Genomic DNA, 22,741 nt, shown 5'->3' with positions numbered 1-22,741 from the left:
TTCCTTCCTTCCTTCCTTCTTTTCTTTCTTCCTTCCTTTCTTCCTTTCTTCTTTTCTCCCAACCTCACAGCCTTGAAAGCTGATTAACACATTTAAATGTCTCAAATTAGCTAGCACTCTGTCCAAGATAGATTTTTCAGTGCCAGCTCAACAGGAGTGTTATTGTGAAGGTCACGCTCAGCTCAGCTCAGCTCAGCTTCCTGGTTCTATTGGCTTCCTGAATTAATATCTTTCAAGCTGTCTCCCTCCTCATCGTTCTAACTCTTGCTAAGTCCCCTTCCACTTTCTGATTTCAAGTGTGAGAACTGTCTCTCTAGTTTCATTCAAATATTTTTTTCTAACTCATCTCCCAAACTGCTACCAGATGATTTTCACAAAAACAAGGATTTAGTATGCCATTCCCTGCTAAAAAAACATTTTCACTTTCACTGGCGGGGGAATCAAATCCAAACCCGGGGGCATGACATTCAAAGACCTTCCTCAGAACAGTCCTTTATGTTTCTTACTGCTTCCAGCCAGACCAAAGCAAGTCCACTCCTTCCTTGTAGGGCACCAAAGACAGTAAATGACATGGTGACTATAAAGAAAGCAAGACACTTCTCCAGTAAAGGACAGGGTTAGCCGGGAAGATACAGTCTCACGATTTCAGTTCTGCTACCTATAGTAAACAGAGGCTGTCAGTATAATACCCAACTTCCAGTCCTTTTTTATTCTTTCTTTCTCCCTCCCCCTTCATTCCTTCCCTTCCTTCCTCCCTCCCCCCTTCCATCCCCCCTTTCCTTGTTCCCTCTCTCCTCCTCCTTCTCTCCCTCTTCTTCCCTCCCTTCCTTCCCCTCTCTCTCCCTCCTCCCTCCCTTCCTCTCTCTTTTCCTCTCTTCCTCCCTTCTTCCCTTTCTTCCTTTCTTCTTTTGGCAAGATCTAACAATTCATTAACCCTACCTGGCCTGGAGCTAGCTGTATATATACCCAGGCTTGCCCTGAACTCACAGTGATCCCCTTTGGCTCTGTAGTGTCAGGATTATAGTGTCAAGCCTTCAGCATGCCAGAGGCCCTAGTTTCTATCCTAAACCCTGGTAACAACAACAACAACAAAAAAAAAAATGTTCTTTGCTCCCCTTGGGTAAATAAACAGGGTATTTCATAAAACTTGGCTGTGCCTTGACACCTTCCAAGGGACTGTTTATCCAAAGGGCAGGAGGATGCTCTAGTGGTGCCAAACATCTTGAGTACATTCTAGGGTGTGGTATATAGTTCACGTCTGATAATTAGTGGAGAATACTGAGAAATGACTTAAGTCATCCCCACCCCGCCCCACGCATGCGGACATATGTACACAATAGAGCACATATACACCTGCTCTCTTTCCCAAAAATCTTTGTTCAGCTAAGAAGAAATCCATTGAAAATAGTTTTGTTCTCTGAGTATGGTAGCTCATGATTTTAATCCCAGTTCTCAGAGGGTAGAGGAGGATCAGGAAATCAGGAGTTCGAGTCCAGTCACAGTTACATGAAATCCTGCCTTATCTCAACAGCAATAAAAGTTTGTCCACCATTGACTAAGTATGACCCCTGGCTCAGGGATCTGTGGCTTTAATTAAAGTTTCTCTCATGGTAATAACTTTTTTCTTTCCTTCTTTCTTTTTTTTGGGGGGGAGGTGTTTTGTTTCATTTTGTTTTGTTTTTCTCTGGGTAACAATCCTGGCTGTCCTGGGACTAGCTTTGTAGACCAAGTTCACTTCGAACTCACAGAGATGCGCATGCCTCAGACTCAGAGTGATGGGATTAAAGGTGTGCGCCACTACCAGCCCCACAATAGATTATTTGTTATTTTTCTTTCTCTTTGTTCCTGTTATCCAATCATAGACAAAACATGGTCTTTCTAAGGCCCATGGTTTTATTTGCCTTTTTTTTTAAGACAATCTCATTATGTTTCCTAGGTTGGGCTAGAACTCTGTATCTACATAGACCAGCTTGGCCTTCATCTAACTTACAAAGACCCACTTGGCCCTGCCTTCTAAGTGCTGGCATTAAATGCGTACCTTACCATGGCCACCAAAGGTCCATGGTTTTAACAGGATAAGTAGTCTGTTGCTGAGCGTCTTCTTCACAGACAAACGTCAACAGCATCAAATCTTCCTTTGTCAAAGTAGGTTAAAGTCCAAACCCCCTTCAGACTCTGCTAAGTATATATCTCCTCAATGGGTCAGAAAAACCATCCACCTCAGTGTTACAGAATTTAAATCCAACTTCTACACATTCTGTAGCAGGAATCATTGCTGTTAACACAAGGTCTCACATAGTCCAGGCTCCTCTCAAACTCCCGAAGCCCTTTCGCCCCCTGAGCACGGAGATGGTGATGACCAGCACCAAGGTTCCTCTGCAGCCACACTTGGTCTAATGCCTCATTTAGAAGGTCGCTGACACACGCTCTCACCAGATGGCCTCTCCCCAGAGTCACCTGCTTCAAAGGCTATTTGCCGCTGAAACTTTCTGACCAAAGTTTTATAGTAAAATTTATTTGTTCAGAAAAGCGTTTCAAACTTCTTTACCATCTATTAAATCCTGAGCTGACCAGAAGCCAGCTTGCTTAGTTCTGTAAATTCCTGCCGACTCCAGAACTGGACAGACGCCTAAGTGTGTGGATACATATCACCCAGGAATGTGATAGCTCGGGCCCCTTCACATTCTCAGCACACCAGACCATGGACGTCAAGGGCGGTTTCTTCAGCTTGGCTCTGTCCCAAGCATTTTCCACACGTTTCTCTCCACGTCTACACTGCAGCTTGGTAGTTATTTTTGTGGCGACTCAAATGTTTTATGATTATAAATATCTTTATTAGTCTTTACTGCGATGAGAATTATTTACTGACCCTCTAGCGCCACAAATGGCTTTGGACTAACACCATAGCTATTTCCTATTTTCAGTCAGGTCTAAAAGCCTCATTTTGGCATTATTATGCATTTCCAAATTGAGAAAACCTACATCTCAGTGCAAAGTCACTGTAGCTAAGACCTGGCTGCTTTATAAATGATATTTTCTTTAAATGTGAGGGGTTTTTTTTGTTTTTTGTTTTTTGTTTTTTTGATTTTTAGAGACAGGGTTTCTCCCTGGCTTTTGGTTCCTGTCCTGGAACTAGCTCTTGTAGACCAGGCTGGCCTCGAACTCACAGAGATCCTCCTGCCTCTGCCTCCCGAGTGCTGGGATTAAAGGCGTGCGCCACCACCGCCCGGCTTTAAATGTGAGTTTGAAGAGCTAACATCTACTTAGTAGCCACCCTCTTTTTTTGTTTCTGCCCAACATAACTCTTGTCTATGCCCAGATCACCTCTGAGACTCAGCCATACCTCCCATCAACTCTCAAAAACACACATATGCATGCGTGTGTATATTTGTCTTGATATACTTGACTTAGTTAGAATAAAGGGAAATTTTCTGTTTTCTTTCATAAGTTTTCTCTTTTTTCTTTTATTCACTAAAGATGAGTAGATAAACATAACAGTATGATGGACTATGCAACATAAAGTTTTTGTTTGAAATGGCTCAGCAGTAAAGAACACTGACTTCCCTTCCAGAAGACCTGGGTTCAATTCCTAGCACCCCACACAAGTGGCTCACAGCTGTATGTAAATCCAGTCCCAGGAGATTCGATGCTCACATTTGCTCTCTACAGGCAATTATATGGTACACATGCAGGCAAAATATCCGTACATATAATTTTCTTTTAATTAAAATAATCCTCCTGTCTACAAGATCTGATGTCATGCACACAGCCTCATTGTGCTTCATTCTTTCTTTTCTCTTTCTTAAAAAAAAAATTATATTTTCATTTATATGTTTATTGTGAGGTGGGTACAACATGACAGGTACGAAGAAATCAGAGGACAATTTTCAAAAACAGGTTCTCTTCTCTCTTTCGCAGAGACTGAACGCAGGTATTCAGGCCTGGCACCAAACACCTTTCCCCACTGATCCATCTTTAAACGGTGTGTTTATTTATGTCTATGAGAGCTCTGTTTGCATACATGCCTGCATGGTAGAAGAGGGCATCAGATCCCACTCTAAATGGTGGTGAGCCACCATGTGGCTGCTGGGAATTGAACACTGAACCTCTGGAAGAGCAGCCAGTGCTTTAAACCACTGATCCATTTAAAAAAAATTTCAAATATGTTTTATGTATTGTTTTACTTGCATGTATGTCTTGAGTATCACATGCAGTAGCTGCAAAGGCCAGAAGAGGGCAGCAGATACTCTGAGGCAGGAGTTAGATAAGGTTGTGCGTCAGATATAGATAGGTACTAGGAAAGGAACTGGGGATTTTTTGGAAGAGGCTAGTGCTCTTAGCCACTGGGCCATTTCTCCACACACACTGATGCATCTTGCTAACTCCCTTTCCACTGTTCTTATTGCTCAGTTTTTTCATCATTATCTTTAAGATTAAATTATGTCTATCTTTCTATATCTATCTGTCTGTCCGTCCATCCACCCATCCTGTGCTTGTGTGAGAGCATGTACCACGGAACACTGGTAGATCAAGGACAACTTTTAGAAGACAATTCTCTCCTTTCACCGTGTGGGTCCTGCATTTCAAACATCATCAGGCTTGGCAGCAAGCCCCTTAACCTGCTAAGCCATCTTGCCTGCCCACTTACAGCTTGTTCTTCTTCTTCTTCTTTTTTTTTTTTTTTTTGGTTTTGTCTTGTTTTTTGTTTTTTGAGACAGGGTTTCTCTATGGAGCCCTGACTGTCCTAGAACTCACTCTGTTCCAGGTCAACGCTGACCTTGAACTCACAGAGTTCTGACTGCCTCTGCTTACCAAGTGCTGGGATTGAAGGTGTGCGCCACCACTGTCTGGCTAATTTTTTGTCATAATTATAGAAAATAATCCACATTAATTCAAAGCAAAGGAATTTCAATGGGAATAAAAATTTAAATGCATTATACAAGAAATTGATGTGAAAATTATATGGTCCATAATGAAGTTTACTCTTAAAGATACCTTTTATTCGGGGTGGTGGCTTATATCAATCTCCTAGCATTTGGAAGGCTGAGGTAGAAGTGTTGTTGTGAGGACTAAGCCAGCCTAGACTATACAGTGAGATGCAAGCCTACAGATAAGGCCTACAGAGTGCTAGCCTGTCTCACAAACCAAAACAAGGGAAAAAGCAAAACAAAACAAAAAGTACCCAAAGCCAAATACAGCAGAAGTACAGATATCTTCCAGCTGAAAAGCCAGCTCTGTTGATAACTGATTAGGAGCATTCCCATCATCTTCAGGGCTGGGGCCGAACCTTGCTTTAAAGTGTCTGCTTGGCATGCTCAAGGCTTCTAATTAAATACTAACACCAGCTAAAAACAAAATTCTGGGCATAAAATATTTGGTCAAAATCTTCACTTCTTACTAGCGTCATGGAAGTAGAATCATCCAGAAAGCTGTTGTTTTGGGGCTAGCAGTCAGGGCTGCAATCACAAACCCGGAACTTTCCACTGCCTAAGTACCAATCTGCTTTCCTCCGCATCTGATGGAAAATAACGCATACGGGGAGCTTAACAAATGCTTGCTGAATGTCAAGATTCTCCTAATGCACTGTAATGCTCTGTAAGTATTGGGGACGGGGGACTTGACCTATGGAGTGGATCATTTTAACTTAACAATTACTGAATCGCAAATGAACTCTCAAAAGCTTTGAGAGCAGAAGCAGGGAAATGGGGACATGGCCATCTTTGGTATAAACACAAGCCTGAAAAATAAGCCCCGGTACAGTCATAAAATGAAGGACTTTTGTGTTTAGATTCTTTATTCATCAAACCTAATTCCTCTTTAAGCTTTTTTTTCCATTAAAATTTGCTTTTACAGCTCTCTCCATCTGCAAGGTCATCATGGAAGTCTCAAAGGAAGCATTATTTGAGGAATTTGAGAACTATTCCTATACCTTAGAATACTACCCACAGGAGTCTGCTTCAGAGGAGAAGACGCATCTGAAAATTGTTCACTGGGTCTCCCTGCTGTTGTGTGTCCTAGCATTTGTTCTGGGGATTCCAGGAAATGCCCTTGTCATTTGGCTCATGGGATTTAGGTGGAAGAAGACAGTCACTACTCTCTGGTTCCTCAGTCTGGCCATTGCAGACTTCATTTTCCTTCTCTTCCTGCCCCTGTACGTCTCCTATGTGGCCTTGGGTTTCCACTGGCCTTTTGGCCTGTGGCTCTGCAAGGCTAATTCCTTCATTGCCCAGCTGAACATGTTTTCCAGTGTTTTCTTCCTGACAGTGATCAGCCTGGACCACTATTTCCACTTGATCCATCCTGTCTCATCTCAGCGGCACCGAACGCTAAAGAACTCACTGGTTGTTGTTCTATCTGTCTGGCTTTTGGCTTCTCTGCTTGGAGGTCCTAGCCTGTACTTCCGCGACACTCTGGAAGTCAATAACCACATTATTTGTTATAACAATTTCCAGGAGCATGGCCATGACCTCACCTTGATGAGACACCATGTTCTGACCTGGGTGAAATTCCTTTTTGGCTACCTTTTCCCTCTGCTGACAATGAGCTTCTGCTATTTGTGTCTCATCTTCAAGGTGAAGAAGCGAAGCCTCCCCATGTCCCGTAAGCATTTCTGGACAGTCCTGTCTGTAGTCATTGCCTTCGTGGTCTGCTGGACTCCTTATCACCTCTTTAGTCTTTGGGAACTCACCATCCACCACGACAGCTCTTTCCAGCACGTGCTGCAGCAGGCAGTCCCTCTCTCTACTGGCTTGGCGTTCCTCAATAGTTGCCTGAACCCCATCCTTTACGTTCTGATTACCAAGAAGTTCCAAGCTCACTTCCGGGCCTCTGTTGCTGAGATACTGAAGCATTCGTTGTGGGAAGTCAACGGCCCTGTCACAGCCAGTGAACAGCTCAATAGCCTAGAAACAGACCGTGTTCCCAGAAACCAGCATGGATTCTTCACGTGAACCTCATAAAAATTCCTTTCAGATGAACCTTTGTTCTGATCTAAATCGACCATATTTTTGTTGTTTTTGTTCAGTGTATTGGCCTTATATTTTTGCGTGGGTATAAAATGTAGATTTCTTCTTCCTTGCAATTTAAATGATGCCGCTGTCTGGCTGCCCTCTGGTGGCGACTGTGATATTAACAACCTAAAACTCCCCCCCCCCCCCCACGCCACTGTTTTAGCCTGTGTCTATTGATGTACCGCAATATATCTATCCGATTAAATAAATCGTTTTTATAATGCATACCACATTATATTAATTATAGCAACTTTCATCTTGAAAAGGCATCAGCCTCTTTTTTGGTTTCCTTTTGGGTCATTTTGTGTGCACACCTTGCTTGTTGCTCCTCGCTTGCCTACGATGGCTGATGGCTAGCCAGCAAGTCCCAGAGATCTGCCTGTCTCCACCTCCACAGCCCTACACTGAGTGCCTGCCACCACGTCAGGCTTTTTCTAATGTGTGTTTATCTAAAGGCTTCCTTGAATGCACTTAACCAACTAGGGTGTCTCCCCCGCTCCCTGATCTTCACCTTTTCAGTTACTAAAAGAGAAAATTAACAAAAAAAAATTTTTTCTGGGACAGTTTCACTGTGTAGTCTAGGTTGGCCTCAAGCTCCAATAAACAAATTGAATACAAATATATTTTAATAGTATAATACATATATATATTCAACTTTTTAATAATTTACAAATTAAAGTATTAGTTAGTTATGTTGGCTTAAAACTTTCATTTCTGTTAACTGTTTATTTGCTAAGTTGACCCAAAATCTAATTACTTAAGTAATTTATTGTTAGCATAGTTCAATTTTGAGGTTCTGGAACCTCAGGTAGATAACGATGCAACTGGTCTAGCTTGGAATAGTTGGCACATTTTATGACTGTGCCAGGGCTTATTTTTCAGTTCATCAACTGTCCTTTCTCTCACATCTGTCCCTTGACTCTGTCCAGAGTGGTCATACTTCTCAGTTCCAAAGGTGCAAGCGGCAAGCGCTCCACGGAGCTGCATCCTCAGGCCTGTTTACTGAGGGTTACAAATGCCGCTCATACAGCCTTGTTTCAAAGGGAGGGGGACAGACCTCTTGCTTCTTGACGAAACATGCCTACAATTTTCTGTTTTAGTTCTTTAGAGCATCATGAAATTTGAAAAATCTGGTTGTGTACAAGTGTGTAGATTAGTTACTATAAACACATTCCGGGGTGGGCTGGCCTGAACGCAGAACTACTTCAAAGCGCAGGCTTTCTTTGGTTTACGTGGACGCCAGTATAAGCTAAATAAGATACCGTTATGCCTGTGTTCGTCAGCATTTTCAAGCACTATGGATCCCCAGAAGGGCAAGTGCTGCCCTCTGCCGGCTCTCGTGGTTCTGGAATAAACCTCTGCCGGCTCCCGTGGCTGACACTGCCCTCTGCTGGCCCTTATGATCCTAACAAATTTGAAAAAATTTTCCCACTATTTCAGGCTGCACCTGAATTTTCCTCAGTGCGTATTTTATTAAATAAATCTTTACAATATGTAGCTTGCGTCACTATACCAAGAGCAAGAGTAGGGTCAGGCTGTGTGACATAACCCTAGGTTAATTTTTCTGGATCCCCATCTACACAATACAGAAAGCTTTAAAGATACAACATCCAAACTGTAAAAACTACATCTGGTATTTAACATGAAGTCAAAATAGCTGATGTGTTACAACGGTATCCTTTCGGGGCAGTACAATCACTGGCAGTAGCTTTTAGCATATTGCCCACCTCAGCCAGCGTTTGCTTACAGCTTCAAGAGAAAACACCCCACACTCAACTACCTCATAAACCTACACAAGACCATGGGAGTGTGGGAGGCCTGGGAACTAGTTAACCTACACAGTACTCCTATGAGGACATAATGCTAACACCAGATTATACTTCTGGCCCTAGCTGTCCTAGAACTCTGTAAACCTGCCCGTGTCTGAAACTAAAGGCATGTACCACCTAGTCAGACTACATTTCTAACAAAAGGTTCACCCCTCTATAGCTCAGCACATTAAATAATTCCTAACATTTGGAAATGGCTGTGATTGTATGACTTACCTCCTCAGATACAGCAGCAATGAAACACTCATGGGAGAGCTGAAGGAATCAGGCACTAACACCTACATAGTTAACTTTGGGTGTAGGGGATCCAGCACCAGGCACTCATGTGGTACACACACATATGTACCATGGCTCAAGGATGTACGTATGTGAATGTCAGAGGACCGAGCACCACTCTACCGCCCACCTAGACTCTAGGGACTGAAAACCCAGGTGGTAAACATCTTACTGGCCCAAGATTCAATTTTTCAAAAAAATTAATCTTGATGTCTGGCCAAAATAGACCATATCCACCAGTACCATGTGACTGTCAGTAACAGAGCTGTATTACCAATGGCCACAAAATTATAATCGCAGAACAATAACACTACATAAAACACATGTTGGGAGTCAGTCTCCTTTCACCATGTGGGCCAGGCTGGTCATCAGGCTTGACCTGCTGCTGAGTGACCCACCCATCTTCCCAGCCCCCACTTTCTATTACTAATGGATTATATGGCCACTGAAGCCTTCCCTTTAATGAAAGCATATACCATTTCTCATAACAGAATCAAGAGCCCAGGATTTTTTCTAGCTTTTATTCAAGTACACTGACTTGACGATGATTTTAGATTTTGTTAAAAGCAGCCACATCCATGGATTGTACGTAGTCTTCAAAAGCAGTAATCTGCTCCTCCAGCATATCTGTTCCAACCTTATCGTCTTCAACTACACACTGTATTTGAAGCTTTTTAATTCCGTATCCCACTGGAACCAATTTGGCTACAAAAGAACATAAAGGGAAGAGTTAGGAAACTCTTATTGATGGAAAAACAATGAAAATGTATATAAATTCCAACTTCAAAACACCACCATTAAACTTACAAGAGCCCCAGACCAAGCCGTCTGCCTGGATGCTTCTGACACACTCCTCTAACTTGGCCATGTCTGTCTCATCATCCCAGGGCTTCACATCCAGTAAGATGGAAGACTTGGCAACAACCGCAGGCTCTGGAAAAGAGTTAAAAATGCATTACCCTTACTCAACTGACCATCTTCTTACGAAAACACACACAAAACCCACCTGTCTGTCACGCGCATTCCTCTTTCTGTGTGGCTAAGAAAGAGGCATGAAATTGTGTAACAGTTTCTATCCCACAGAGGAATGCTACAACTGCCACCGTAAGATCAGCTGCAGACCAGTAGCTGTGGACCTCGTATGAGCAGAGATGTCTACTGAGGACTAAAACCACGTTAGGGTCAAGCTCTGGAACAGACCACTCGCACTATTACTTAACAAGGAAGACACACGACTGTAGAATCACCTACTTTTAGCTTTCTTTGATTCGTACTGTGCAAGGCGCTCTTCTCGGAGCCTCTTTGCTTCTTCACTTTCCTGTATAGAGAAAAAAATCCACGAAGTTGGTTATCTTCTGCTTATACAGTGTGATGACAGGGCCATTACAGAAATGACCAGGTTCATCAGTAAAAAGCAAATCCATCAGGAGTTCAGCCGAAAGATGGTGATTTGGTTTTATTCATCATGTACCCGGTGAGGGTTCGAATCCAGGCCCTGATACAGTACCTACATTTATGCCTTATCAATATACTCAGAGATGTCAGCCATACCTCCTCGTCATCTGACCCAAAGAGATCAATGTCGTCGTCATCTTTGACATCCGCAGCTGCACTTCCTGTGGTGTCTTCCACACTGGCAGGGCCATACTTGCCCAAAGATTTCTTCACTCCTGGCAGACTTGAAAACAAACATCCTACCACGGTTAGGTCGGTGCCACACCTCTTTCCTTTACTAGACAAAACACAAAGTCTTTCTTTCCCAGTACCAATCTGTTCTGGTTATTGACGCTTTAGCACAGCCCCAGGTAAAAATACTACGTGTGCCCGACTCTTCAGTCAACCAACACTAGTACTACAGGAGACAACATACTCAATACTCACTATGGCTTAACTCTTTCAGAACGAACATCTCTGAGCTTTCATTATGTTTTCTTAGTTAACTGGAGTATACTCCCCAAACTCTCCATCCGTGCTGGTAGTGTCAGAAGGCCAGGGACTGAATGAATGAGCTACCCTCTCACCCCAGCGATGGCCCCCTCCCCAGGTCGAAGCACACTGGCAGGGAGGTGTGGGGTAAACTTTGACTCTTGTCCATGTTCTACCTGTCCTATGAGGAAATGGAGGACTTCAGTCTCTTGGCCTTCTAAGGTTACCAAGAAATTCAGCTTACACCAGCCCAACAACGCTAACCTGGACCCGACTTTGCCATGGGAGAGTCCGGGTGGTGCAAAGGCATTTTTATTTTTACCTGGCTTTTTCTTTCTCGTAAGACTTGATGTGATTATACCAGCGCAGGGCATGGAACAGGTCAGCGGGCGGTGGGCCAGAGACTGCTTCAAAGACCGCCACATCGGCTTGGGATGGCACATACCTGCCGGTGACACAAAGACACGTGCACACACCTTTCAAAGGAAGACACAATATACGACACAACGTGTGACCAACTCTGCATCCGTCCAACCGGCTAGTGGCGACTATTGCGGGGCTACCAAGTTGCTTCTTCAGTCGCTTTTCATTTTAAGTGCACCAAACATCTGTCTGAGCCTGTGCAAGCTAAGAGCGGCTGCACCATCCTCCCATCAGCCCACCTGCCCGGGAGCCCGGACGCCCCGCTTCCCTCCCGCCGCGCCCGCGCCACGTGGCCCCGGCCTCCCGGCTCACCCCTCGATGTAGCTCTTGTCCGCCAGGTAGTCGTTGAGCACCTGGAGGCCGGCGGGGGTTCTGAGGTCTCCGAAGCCCATGGCGTCGGCTGTAACCGGAGGCCCGCAGCGGCGGAGGGACAGAGCGCCAGGAGCCCGCGGCCGGCGCTGAGGGAGAAAAGGGCCCGGGCCGGCCGGAAAAGTCCTTATATAGAGACGGAGGCGTTCCCCCTCCGCGGCACCGGCTAGAGGTGAAAGGTCAAAATGCGTCACTCGTCCCGCTCCTCCACGTCAACCTGGGACTTGCGGATTAAACGGCCCACAGGCTGTCCGCGGGTCACCCCTTGCGTTTGGGAAGAAATGAATAAAAGAGGCATTTTAAAGTGCCTCCCTCCAAGGATTCCGAAAGTAAGGGAAACGCCCCTTGAGGAGACGGAGATGAACGAAAGCGCTCGGCCTCGAGGCCTCGGCTACTTCCGGCGGAACTGCAGGTCCAAGTCGACCTCTCCCCTTCCTCTCGGCTCTCATTCGGGCTGACGGAAATTGCCGAACAGGGCCAAAGAGGGGAAATTGTCGAGTCTGGGTTTTTCGTCCCTCCTCGCTTTCCGTCCACCAGCTCCTGTGACGGAGTCAGCCGGGACCGCCATATTGACTTAGCGGCCGGGTTCTAAGGGGTCGGAGAGCTCCGGACGAGTCAGCGGAGCATCCCAGTGGGCTCCGGAGGAAAGGTGAGGACGTGTTTAAGGGGGAGGGCTGAAGTTCTGCCAGCACGTGTTTTCTTTCTCGGCAGGATTGTATCCTTTAGGGCAGACAAGTCATTCTCCTCCTCTTGTCCTTGACTGGGTACCGCCTCCCGCCCCGCCGCCTCGGAAACCCGGGAGAACCAGCAGGTGAGGCCGTCCGGCCTTAGCTTCTGGTGTGATGGAGCAGAAGGGAGGACGATTGGAAGACCTTCGGGAGCTCGGGCTTGCGAGCTTCTTTCTCCGTGCCTTGACAGGAGGAGGCCGGCTGTCTGCCAGGGTCCCGAGCGACTTCACCTTGGGCACCGCTGTTTAGGTGCTGTCCCGCAGATGTCCACACCACTGTTTGTTTAGTCTGGTTCATTGATCACACTGGGTAGTGTTTTATTCATTCTACAGACGGGGAAAACTGACCAAAACGGAAAATGTGTAAAAAGTTAGCCGGCGCTGCTCAGCTAAGTGGTTAAGAGTACCTTGCAGAGAGTATCCGAATTCGGTTCTCTAAGTCAGGAGACTGACAACTGCCTGTCACTGTGCTCCAGGGGATTCGCCACCCTCTTCTGGACGGGGAGCATCTGCACTCACATGACCCACACACAGACACGCACAGGCACACATAAATACAGAGAAAATGAATCTCAAAAAGTTAGCTCGGAGCCCAGCTGCAAATCAGGAAGCTGCAGTGTCTTCAAGTTCCTGAGATTCGATGTAAGATCAAACTAAATTGTAAACTTTAGATTTCTTTTTTTTCCCCCCTGGGAATCTTTTTCTTTTCCCACTGAGTTTTACACTACTAAATGGAGTGTTCTAAACCAGAGAAAAGTTTCAGAAAGTTGTTCCTCTAAGTCACAGCCAAGGTACTAGAGATGTACCAGGTGTGGTGTGGTGTGGCCCATCCATCTATAATCCCAGCACTGGGCAAGCTGAGACAGGAGGATGCAACCCAGGACTCTACTAACTGAGCTACAGCCCCAGCTTGAGTAGTTATTTCTGTTCCTATCTGATAAATAGTATGTCTGAAATGTATATCAGGGCTGGCGGGGTGCCTGACAACCTGAGTTTGATCTCCAGGACCCCCGTGATGGAGGGACAGAACAGACTCCCAAAAGTTGTGCTTTGGTGGTCACGTGCACGTGCATGTGTGCTTGCTAGCACACGCAAAGTAAATAAATGAATGTGAAAAACAAGCCCAGCAACAGACATGCACCAATCTGGACGTGGTGGGGTTTGTTTATGATCCTGGCACTCACTTGGGAAGTCTAGGAGTCCTGAGTTGATCCTTTCCTTCATAGCAAGCTTGAGGTCAGTCTGAGCTACATGAGATATATATAAAATACACAACAAAACAAACTGTATTCTGTATAAGGCAGGTTATCCTCGAACTCTCTGTAGTGCAGGTTTTAATATCATTGTATAGCTTCGGCTGGTCTCAAATGCATGATTCTCATGCTTCAGGGTCCCCAGTGCTGGGGTTATTGTGGACATTGGGTCATCATGCTTGACCTCTTCAATACTCTTTGTCTGATGGAGTATGTACTACTCATTCTGGAGTTTGGTAACTTGTTTTTGTAAGGATACTGTGTTAGTCCTCAGAAAAGGGAAATAGATTTCTTGTCAAGGAATTTATGGTCTAGTAGGTACCAAAATCAATAATTCACATGCAACTTAGCGTTGGGGACTTTGTTATCTGTGCTTGGGATACAGCCCAGTGCAGGCTAAGGAGGTGGTCCTCCACTAAAGCTTAGCCCACGTTTAGTAAGTAGTATAGTAAAATAAATGCATGGTTGAAGGACGCTTGAAAGAAATCCCACACTAGCTCAGAATTGACTATAATAGAGGGTTATTTATTTAGGGGTAGACTCACAGATCACAAAGCCCTGCTCGAACAGGAAACAGCAACCAAAATGCCACAGCCGGAGGAGAGAGTGGACGCACACTTTACATCAGCATATATAGTATTTGAGGCCCAAGTGGGTGGGTAACTTAAAGGCTGCTGGCTATAGGAATTCCTACAGCACATGATATGTGCTGTTAATAAAGAAAATGACCACAAGCAAAGAACACTTCACAACTGATTGTCAGTAACCATTACTGATTAAGTTGAAGTCAGCTTTTATTGCAAATTTTTCTTTGTTTTTAGTATTGGCAATTTTTTTGTTGTTGTTTTTGGGGTTTTTTTTTTGGTTTTTCGAGACAGGGTTTCTCTGTGGCTTTGGAGCCTGTCCTGGAACTAGCTCTTGTAGACCAGGCTGGTCTCGAACTCACAGAGATCCGCTGCCTCTGCCTCCCGAGTGCTGGGATTAAAGGCGTGTGCCACCACCACCCGGCAGTATTGGCAATTTTTGACATAGTAATAACACCCTAGGAAGTATTGTAGATCTGCTCTGTAGATTAAGAACCAATAACTGATTTATACTAGAAATTATTAGTAGACAACACACTGTAAACAGACTGCAGCTGTCTGCAGATTCAATATCGAAAGTTATAGATTACTGTTATTAAGGAATTAATTAAATAAAGTTTTAATTATAGGTCTTATATGATAACTACAGACTTTAGTGCTTAGAATTTTATTTTATCTGAATGGTAGCAGAGGCAGAGAGGCCTGTGGATGGATCTCTGAGTTTCAGGCCAGACTGGTCTCTGTATAGCTAAAAGCCAGTTGTGGTAGCACATGCCAGTAGGATATGTTGAAGAGGTAGAGGCAAGAGAATCATGAATTCAAGACCAGCCTGGGCTTAAGGACTGGAGAGGTGGCTCGGTGGTTAAGACCCCTGGTTGTTCTTCTAGAGGACCCAGGTTTGATTCCCAAAAATTACATGACAACTTAGCAACTGTTTGTGACTCCTGTTCCAGGGCATCTGACACCCTCTCCTAGCCTCTCTAGGAATCAAGCGTGTACACAGTGAACAGACATATATGCAGCAAAACACACATAATTTTTTTTAATTAAAAGGGAAAAGAAAAAATTCTGATTTTTGCATGATTTTCTATTAATGCTACTGCTATTGAAACTTTTTTACTAATATTAATGTTAATTAATTAATGTTGATACATTCTAATCACATAATTTTTTCTCACTATCTTTAAAAGGTAAAAACAGCTACACGAAAGACTAGTCATTTTGCATATCCCTGTAATCCCAGCAGTTTGGTGATAAAGGCAGAAAGATGAAGAGTATAAGGCTAGCCTGAACTCCATGAGACCAAAACTAAAACCAACTGACTAAAAAAAACTTTAAAAATTCCAAAGGAAAAATTATGATTTTAGAGGCTATGCTGCACAGTTTTATGTGAACTTGACACAAGTTATCCAAGAGGAGGGACTCTCAATTAAGGAAATGTTTCAACCCTGGGCAGTGGTGGCACATACCTTAAATTCCAGCACTCAGGAAAAATTGTTTTGTTTTCTGTCTATGAATGTTTTGCCTGCTTGTATGCATGTGCACTGTGTGCGCAGGTGCATGCAGAGATCAGAGGAAGACATGAGTAACTACAGTTCTGGGTGGTTGTGAATCACCATGTGGGCGCTGGGGACTGAACACAGGCAGGTTCTCTGCTTTAAACTTGTGAGCCTCTCCAGTCCCCTTTCTATTTTTGAGTCAGGGTTTCACCAGGTTATCCAGGCTCACATTGAACTCACTCAAGGTCTAGGCAGGCCTGGAGTACATGATCCTGCTGCCTTGGTGTCTCAAGTAACTGAGATTACAGTCCTGCAACACTGGGTCTGGTGGAGGACTGTTGTTTTAAAGCTCACCCATGAGTTTGTGATAGATTCAGGATGGAAGTATATATCAAGCAAATTGCAGGCCTGCGAGATAAGCATGCTACTCAGCACAGAATGATGGGCCTCAAGATGCGACAAAGGCTTTTGACTTCTGAACTACCTCAGCAATATTTTAGGATCATATATAATTCATGTATCATCTGAGAGTGCATACTGGAGCCAGTTGTGATAGCACCCAGGAAGCAGAGGCAGGAGGATTACTTCAAGACTAGCCAAGATTAATAGCAAGACCCTGTTTCAACAAAACCAAAACCCCAACATACTGGTAAGAGATGAGGGCAGAAAGGTTTTTTTTTTTTTTATTTGTTGTAAGTAATGATAAGAGTTACTTTACAATTTATTTTACTTTATTCTTATTTACTTTTTTTTTTTTTAGACAGTGTTTTCTATATATCTACCTGTTTTCAAACTTGCTATGTAGCAGAAAATGACCTTAAACTTGTGATCCTCCTGCCTCCGCTTCCCAGGTTCCGGGATTACAGACATGTATTCCATGTGTGCTGTGCTGGGGTTCGAATTTAGGACTCTCTGGATGCTAGGCAAGCACCTTGCATTGCACACCAACTGAACTGTGTTCCAAGCCCTTGCCACTTCTTTCTAGTCACAACAGAACTGCCCTTTCCATTACAATTACATTCCACGACAGATTTACAGCTGGAGAGAGAGCTCAGCCGTCTCAATTGCCTGTGGACCCAAAGGCTACTGAATGCCAACTGCTCCCTAGCTGTGTGACATTGTGTATGCTAACGTCTCTGGAACTGAGAGAGAAAACATCAGTACCTCTGAATATTCTCTTAGAATAATGTATATAAAATCATAAAACAATACCAGATAGTTTACAAATAGGTGGGTTTTTTACCTCTACAACAATTTATCTTTGTTTTATTTTTTTAGGCATCATGTTAAGGATACCTGTAAAAAGGGCCTTAATAGGCCTTTCTAAGTCTCCTAAAGGATATGGTAAGTTTTTTGTTTTGTTTTTGTTTTTTTTTTAATATCCATGAGTATTAGACTTACCTTTGTCAGTTCCATGGTCTATTAGGTATTTCTTCAGAAAATTTGAGCCCATAATTTACATTAAATAAAGAGTAGAAACCATTGATCCAAGTTGACAGAAGAATTTTCAAAATAAAACCTTTTCTTCTTTAGTTTACAAAAAACACATAATAGAACATATTAGGAATTACATTCTGTATCAAAATAAAAAACAATGCTCATTTGGTTTTTGAAAAGCAATGTTAAAATGTCAACCAAACTACTGGTAAAAGCAGACAATAAGGCCAGCTGGTGGCGGCACACACCTTTAATCCCAGCAGAGGCGTGCATGTGTCTTTAAGTTTGAGACAGCCTGGTCTACGTAATGAGTTCCAGGCCAGCCAGGACTACCTAGGGATGCCTGTAAGAAGAGCCTTGATAGGTCTTTCTAACTCCTAAAAATATGGTAAGTTTTGTTTTTGTAGTATGTTTAAAACTATTTTTCAGTGTCCCTCTCTCGAGCAAACAAAATAAACAAAAAAACCACAAAACCAAATCTGACAACCGTGTGTGTGTTGGGTAGAACTGAACTGAAAAAGCTTTTGTGCTTTGTTACTTTAGTACTTGCTTACTTTACTTTAGATTTAGTTCTTTTTTTTTTTTTTTTTTTTTTTTGGTTTTTCGAGACAGGGTTTCTCTGTGGCTTTGGAGCCTGTCTTGGAACTAGCTCTTGTAGACCAGGCTGGTCTCGAACTCACAGAGATCCGCCTGCCTCTGCCTCCCGAGTGCTGGGATTAAAGGCGTGCGCCACCACCGCCCGGCCTTAGATTTAGTTCTTAAAGAAATGTGCATCTAGAGAAAGAGGACTAGTAAAAAATAAAAATTTTCTATCCATTAGCTTCTGCTGTCATGAGTGAAGCTCTGTTAATTTGTTTTTCACCTTATTGTTTTTATGATCAGTTCGAACAACTGGTACAGCAGCAAGTAACTTGATTGAAGTGTTTGTTGACGGCCAGTCTGTCATGGTGGAACCAGGAACCACTGTCTTGCAGGTATGCATATGTTGTAATTAATTTTGTGACTGTGTTCTCTAATTTCTGTTTAATAAAATTATTTGCTCCATACTGCTTAGTTTAAAGATGAAACAGAACATTAGCTAGCAGGCAGTAGTGGTGGCACATGCCTTTAATTCCAGCGCGAGGAGGATTTCTAGGAGTTGGAGGCCAGCCTGGTCTACAGAGCGAGTTCCAGGACAGCCAGGGCTACACAGAGAAGCTCTGTCTCAAAGAACAAAAACAAAACAAAAAAGGAAGTCCAGGTATGAAGCACTGGGACAATTTGACAGGGAACTGGTGGACAGTGGTTCAAGCTGATAATGGGGAAGAAAGACTACTTCTTTCTTCAGCAGAATGTGGCTGTTTATCTGATTTCTCACACGTAAGATGAAGAGACGTCCAGGATTCATCAGAGGGTTTGGGTTCAAAGCAAAGAGTGAAACCTCTTCAGGAATATATGGAGCAGTGGGTGCAGGTGCAGGTGTTTAGGGATATTAGTAATAAGGATCCCCGTCCGCTTTCTAGTTCAGTGAGGACAAGAACCAAGTGAAGATCCTCTAATGCAAACTTTTGTCTTCTAGGCTTGCGAGAAGGTCGGCATGCAGATCCCTCGATTCTGTTACCATGAAAGGTTGTCTGTTGCTGGGAACTGCAGGATGTGCCTGGTGGAAATTGAGAAAGCTCCAAAGGTACATGATACCTGGAATTCCATATCATGCTGTGGGAGGGAGAAGACTTTCAATCTTGCAGCAAACTTTCTTGAAAATCAACACAACTATAAATTTAGTATTTTTTTATATGTAGGTAATTCATTTCAAAATGAAATACATTGATGGAAGTGTTATATAAAGTAAATGCTGTATAACAAATCTAGGAATTGAAGGTGGTTTTTTTTTTTTTGTTGTTGTTGTTGTTGTTTTTGCTTAGGCAGGGTTTCTTGGTTTAGCCCTGGCTGACCTAGAACTTACTCTGTAGGCCATGCTGGCCTTAAACTCAAAGAGATCGTCTGCCTCCCAAGTGCCACAGCCAGGCCTCAAGGTATCAGTATCTTGAGACTCATGGCGAGTGTGGAGCATATAGCGTATCTGTAGAGAAGTTCCCTTGAGGTTATGTGATTGCATTTTGGTGTACACAGCAATGCGTACAAATGAGAACAAGGTCTGTGTGTGTGTGTCCTTCCAAAGGGCAACTTCAAGTATCATTCCTCGGGTTCTTTAGAGATAGGTCTCTCGGGTTAGGTTAAGCTAGGCAAGCTCCAGGGATGCACTTGTCTCTGTCTCCCCAGTGCTGAGGTTACAAGCCTGCACCACTATGCCTAACTGTTCTGATACTGGTTTTAGGGATCAAACTTACATCAGTGTGCTTCTCAGGCCTACACAACAAACACTTTGCTGACTGAGCTATCTCCTTAAATCCTAGGATTTACTAGGGCTCTTTTCCTGGTTTTTCGTTTTATTTATCTTTATTTTTAATTGAAAAGGTATGTATTCATTGATTTAGTAGGAAATGAGGTCTGGGGCGTGTGCCATGATGCACATGTGGAGGTTGGAGGACGATTTACAGTGGTGTGGATCCTGTCCACCATGTGGGGCCTGGGAATTGAACTCTCAGGTCACTAGATTTGACAAGCACCGTTCGTTACTCACTGAGCCATCTCACTGGCCCCTGGTTTCATTTTTTTTGAGACGAAGTCTCTCTACCTGGTCTAGGCTGACCTCAAATATACTATATAGCACAGACTAGTGTTAAACTCTTTAAATTTTTAAAATTTTATTTGGTGTATATATATATTTGTGTGCTTGCTTGCATACATGCCTGAGTGTATATGCACACTGGTGCACACTTGTGCATGCATGTATATACTACTGTTTGTGTGGAGGTCAGAGGAGTGAGTTTTTTTCTTCCACCAAGTTGGTCCTGGAGGTCTACCAAGCTTGGCAGCGAGTGCCTTTACCCACGAGCCTCCTGATTGTGAATATATATAGGCGCATTAGTCACCATACCTGTACTTCTCACCATGTGTGTGCATGGCATGTCTGCATGTGCCATGAAACATGGTGATCAGAGGACAGCTGGGTGAGATCGTTCTTCTCTTCATGTAGGTGCCAGGGTTGACTGAGCAAGTCCCTTTACACATTGAGCCTTCTTGTCTGCCCATTTCTGCTTTTTGAAGCACAAAAATGGTGACCAGGTTGGGTGTGGTGTTATGCACCTTTAATACCATCACTCAGAGCGGAGGCAGGTGGACCTCCGTGAGTTGGAGCCTGGCCTGGTCTACATAGTGAGTTCCTGGTCAGCGCTACTACATAAACACTTACCCTGTCTTAAAAAAAAAAAATTTAAGTAAGAATTAATTTAAAATAGACCAGAAAAAAATTTAAGAAGTAAATTCAGACATAGTGGACCTTTAATCCCAGCACTTAGGACACGAAGGTAGATGGATCTCTGAGTTTGAGGCCAGCCTGGTCTATGTAGAGAGGCCCAGAACAGCCAGGTAGAGAAACCCTGTCTCCAAAAGAAAAAGAAAAAAGAAAAGTATTGTTTTGACTAGTAGAATATCCTTAAGAACTCCTAGGGTATCTTAGCTTTTTTGGAGGTTTAATTAGCTCATAGTTTTAGAGTCTGAAAGGCCAAAATCAAGCAACTCCATTGGTAGACATCTAATTGTTATATAATACGACAGCAGGAAAAGCAAGAGACTAGGGAAGGGACTCCCTCTTTATTGGCAGTAACCCACTTCTTACGGGGACTGCTCTGCTCCAATTCCTGACCGCGGAGATGCCAGTGTTACTCTCACATGTCCCAGTTGCCTCCCACTTGGCATTGTGTCTCACACATCTTTGTAGACTGGGGACCAACCTTCCAGTACATGGCCTTTTGGGAATAAACCACTGCAATGCTTTATTTGTTTTTAAGATTAACATGAAGGGTCAGAGTATCTTATGGTTATTAAAAAAAATCTAGAAAAAATGTTATTATTGTTTGACTTTTAGAAAAGGTCTCACTGTAAAATCAAACCCTAGACTAGGCCTCAGACTTGCAGCCTATGCCTCCTGAGTGCTCAAGTTACAGGGATGAACCACTATACCTAGCTGAAAACTAAAATCTGTTTTGAAAGATAATCTGTGCTTTTTTTTTTAATCTTTGACGCATATTTCAGGCTGTCATGCAACTTATTGTGTATCCCAGGGCTTTCTTTTTTAATGTTTTATTAATATTTTATGATAAGCGTTAGTTATGACTAAAAGTAAATACAAATATGGATTTCTCCATTGAAATTCTAGGTTGTTGCTGCTTGTGCTATGCCCGTTATGAAGGGCTGGAATATCCTGACAAACTCGGAAAAATCCAAGAAAGCCAGGTACTTTGTTCTTACTGCTGTAGATTTGTCAGGAGGAATTTATGCCTCCCCCAGATGAGGGATTTAGTATCAACCTGTGGAGAACAGCAGGTATGAGTACAATAGCAGAAATCAGCTCAGATGGTCGAGGTATTACATGGAATAGTATCAGCGTTAAACCCCGTGATGAGTAGAACCCAGGTCTTGCTGAGCTGAGCTGAGTTCATGATACATTAGTGTTTGCTCTGGGGCTCAGTGTGTGTTTGTGAAGCTTGGATAAAACTAATACATTATCTTCATTGTAAATTAATGTAGATACTTTCTGAGAATATCTTTCAGCAATTTCTAAAATCTTTATTTTGGAGATGATCTCACGTGGCCCAGGCTCACATGTGGAGCTGATGATGACCTAGAGAGTCTGGTCTCCCTTCCTTAGTACTAGGACTCCAGGCACAATGCCACCATACCTGAGGAGTGCGGTAGTGGAGACTGAACCGAGGCTTCATGCATAGTCAGTCTACATCCTGCCCCTAGCAAGGTTTGGGAATTCTGTATTGTTAAAATAGCGTAATTTTAAAAAAGGATTTATTTATTTTTATTTTCTGTACATTGGTATCTTGCCTTCATGCATGTCTTTGAGAGGGTGTCAGATCCCCTGGAACTGGAGTTAAAGGCAGTTTTGAGCTGCCATATAGATACTGGGAATTGGACCCAGATCCTTTGGGAGGGCGGCCAGTGCTCTTAACCACTGTACCATCTCTGCAGCCCAAAAGTCATCATTTTAAAAGATGAGCATGGTAGCACATGCCTGTAATTTCCTCCGTTGGTAGGTTGAAGCTACATGGACTACATAGCAAGACTCCGTCTTTGAAAAAATAAAGAATGTTGCTGATGGTGGCATATGCCTCTGTTTCTATCTTTTGGAAAATCCGAATGCAGGGGTGTCCTTGACCATATTGTGAGTTGAAGGTCAGCTGAGGTTCATGAGACCCTGCCTCAAAATAAATAAGTGAATAGACAAAGCCCTGGAAGTCAGTCTCTTAGGATCGGGGTTTTAGTTGACACTCTTTTTTTTTTTTTTTTTGGTTTTT

At 43.4% G+C, this 22,741-nt stretch overlaps 3 protein-coding genes and 2 non-coding genes across 6 annotated transcripts in view; 2 read left to right on the top strand and 3 right to left on the bottom strand.

The window, feature by feature from the left end:
- The window catches only part of Cmklr2 (chemerin chemokine-like receptor 2), a 62,030-nt gene extending 54,880 nt beyond the window's left edge, over window positions 1-7,150 (top strand). The window contains exon 3 of the mRNA XM_075951610.1: window positions 5,854-7,150. Within this exon, the coding sequence (XP_075807725.1) occupies window positions 5,877-6,950 (1,074 nt within the window). The 5' untranslated portion in view covers window positions 5,854-5,876 and the 3' untranslated portion in view covers window positions 6,951-7,150. The remainder of the gene's footprint in view (window positions 1-5,853) is intronic.
- Window positions 7,151-8,459: 1,309 nt separating this feature from the next.
- Eef1b2 (eukaryotic translation elongation factor 1 beta 2) lies at window positions 8,460-12,045 on the bottom strand. Its single transcript, XM_075951861.1, has 6 exons — window positions 11,777-12,045; window positions 11,364-11,486; window positions 10,667-10,793; window positions 10,367-10,433; window positions 9,923-10,048; window positions 8,460-9,820 (listed from the first exon to the last, which is right to left on the bottom strand). Exons 1-6 carry the CDS (start codon window positions 11,854-11,856, stop codon window positions 9,666-9,668), a joined length of 678 nt encoding a protein of 225 aa, XP_075807976.1. The 5' UTR covers window positions 11,857-12,045; the 3' UTR covers window positions 8,460-9,665.
- LOC142837249 (small nucleolar RNA SNORA41) lies at window positions 10,120-10,251 on the bottom strand. Its single transcript, XR_012908237.1, has one exon. It is a non-coding gene; the product is annotated as a small nucleolar RNA SNORA41 (small nucleolar RNA).
- LOC142837248 (small nucleolar RNA SNORD51) lies at window positions 10,512-10,590 on the bottom strand. Its single transcript, XR_012908236.1, has one exon. It is a non-coding gene; the product is annotated as a small nucleolar RNA SNORD51 (small nucleolar RNA).
- Window positions 12,046-12,216: 171 nt separating the features above from the next.
- Ndufs1 (NADH:ubiquinone oxidoreductase core subunit S1) overlaps window positions 12,217-22,741 on the top strand; it is a 36,201-nt gene continuing 25,676 nt past the window's right edge. Inside the window, exons 1-5 of one of the 2 annotated variants that reach the window (XM_075951860.1) lie at window positions 12,217-12,482; window positions 17,175-17,240; window positions 18,216-18,307; window positions 18,892-18,999; window positions 21,595-21,671. In XM_075951860.1, coding sequence (XP_075807975.1) covers window positions 17,180-17,240; window positions 18,216-18,307; window positions 18,892-18,999; window positions 21,595-21,671 — 338 coding nt within the window. In that variant the 5' untranslated portion in view covers window positions 12,217-12,482; window positions 17,175-17,179. The remainder of the gene's footprint in view (window positions 12,483-17,174; window positions 17,241-18,215; window positions 18,308-18,891; window positions 19,000-21,594; window positions 21,672-22,741) is intronic. The other variant, XR_012908191.1, reaches the window with a different exon arrangement.

Source organism: Microtus pennsylvanicus, chromosome 17, assembly GCF_037038515.1.
Source record: "Microtus pennsylvanicus isolate mMicPen1 chromosome 17, mMicPen1.hap1, whole genome shotgun sequence".
Classification (NCBI taxonomy): domain Eukaryota; kingdom Metazoa; phylum Chordata; class Mammalia; order Rodentia; family Cricetidae; genus Microtus; species Microtus pennsylvanicus.
Note: the sequence above shows the minus strand (reverse complement) of the source record. Positions and strands in the feature narration are given on the sequence as shown.

Bases quoted from the DNA above. Each gene is read 5' to 3' on its own strand.
- Eef1b2 (XM_075951861.1), bottom strand. From the start codon at position 11,856: ATGGGCTTCGGAGACCTCAGAACCCCCGCCGGCCTCCAGGTGCTCAAC. The intron at 10,049-10,366 runs GTAGGTGATTCT...ACTCTTTTCCAG, and splicing joins CGAATCAAAGAAAGCTAAAA to AGCCTGCGGTTGTTGCCAAG. The intron at 9,821-9,922 runs GTAAGTTTAATG...GTTCTTTTGTAG, and splicing joins CGGCTTGGTCTGGGGCTCTT to CCAAATTGGTTCCAGTGGGA.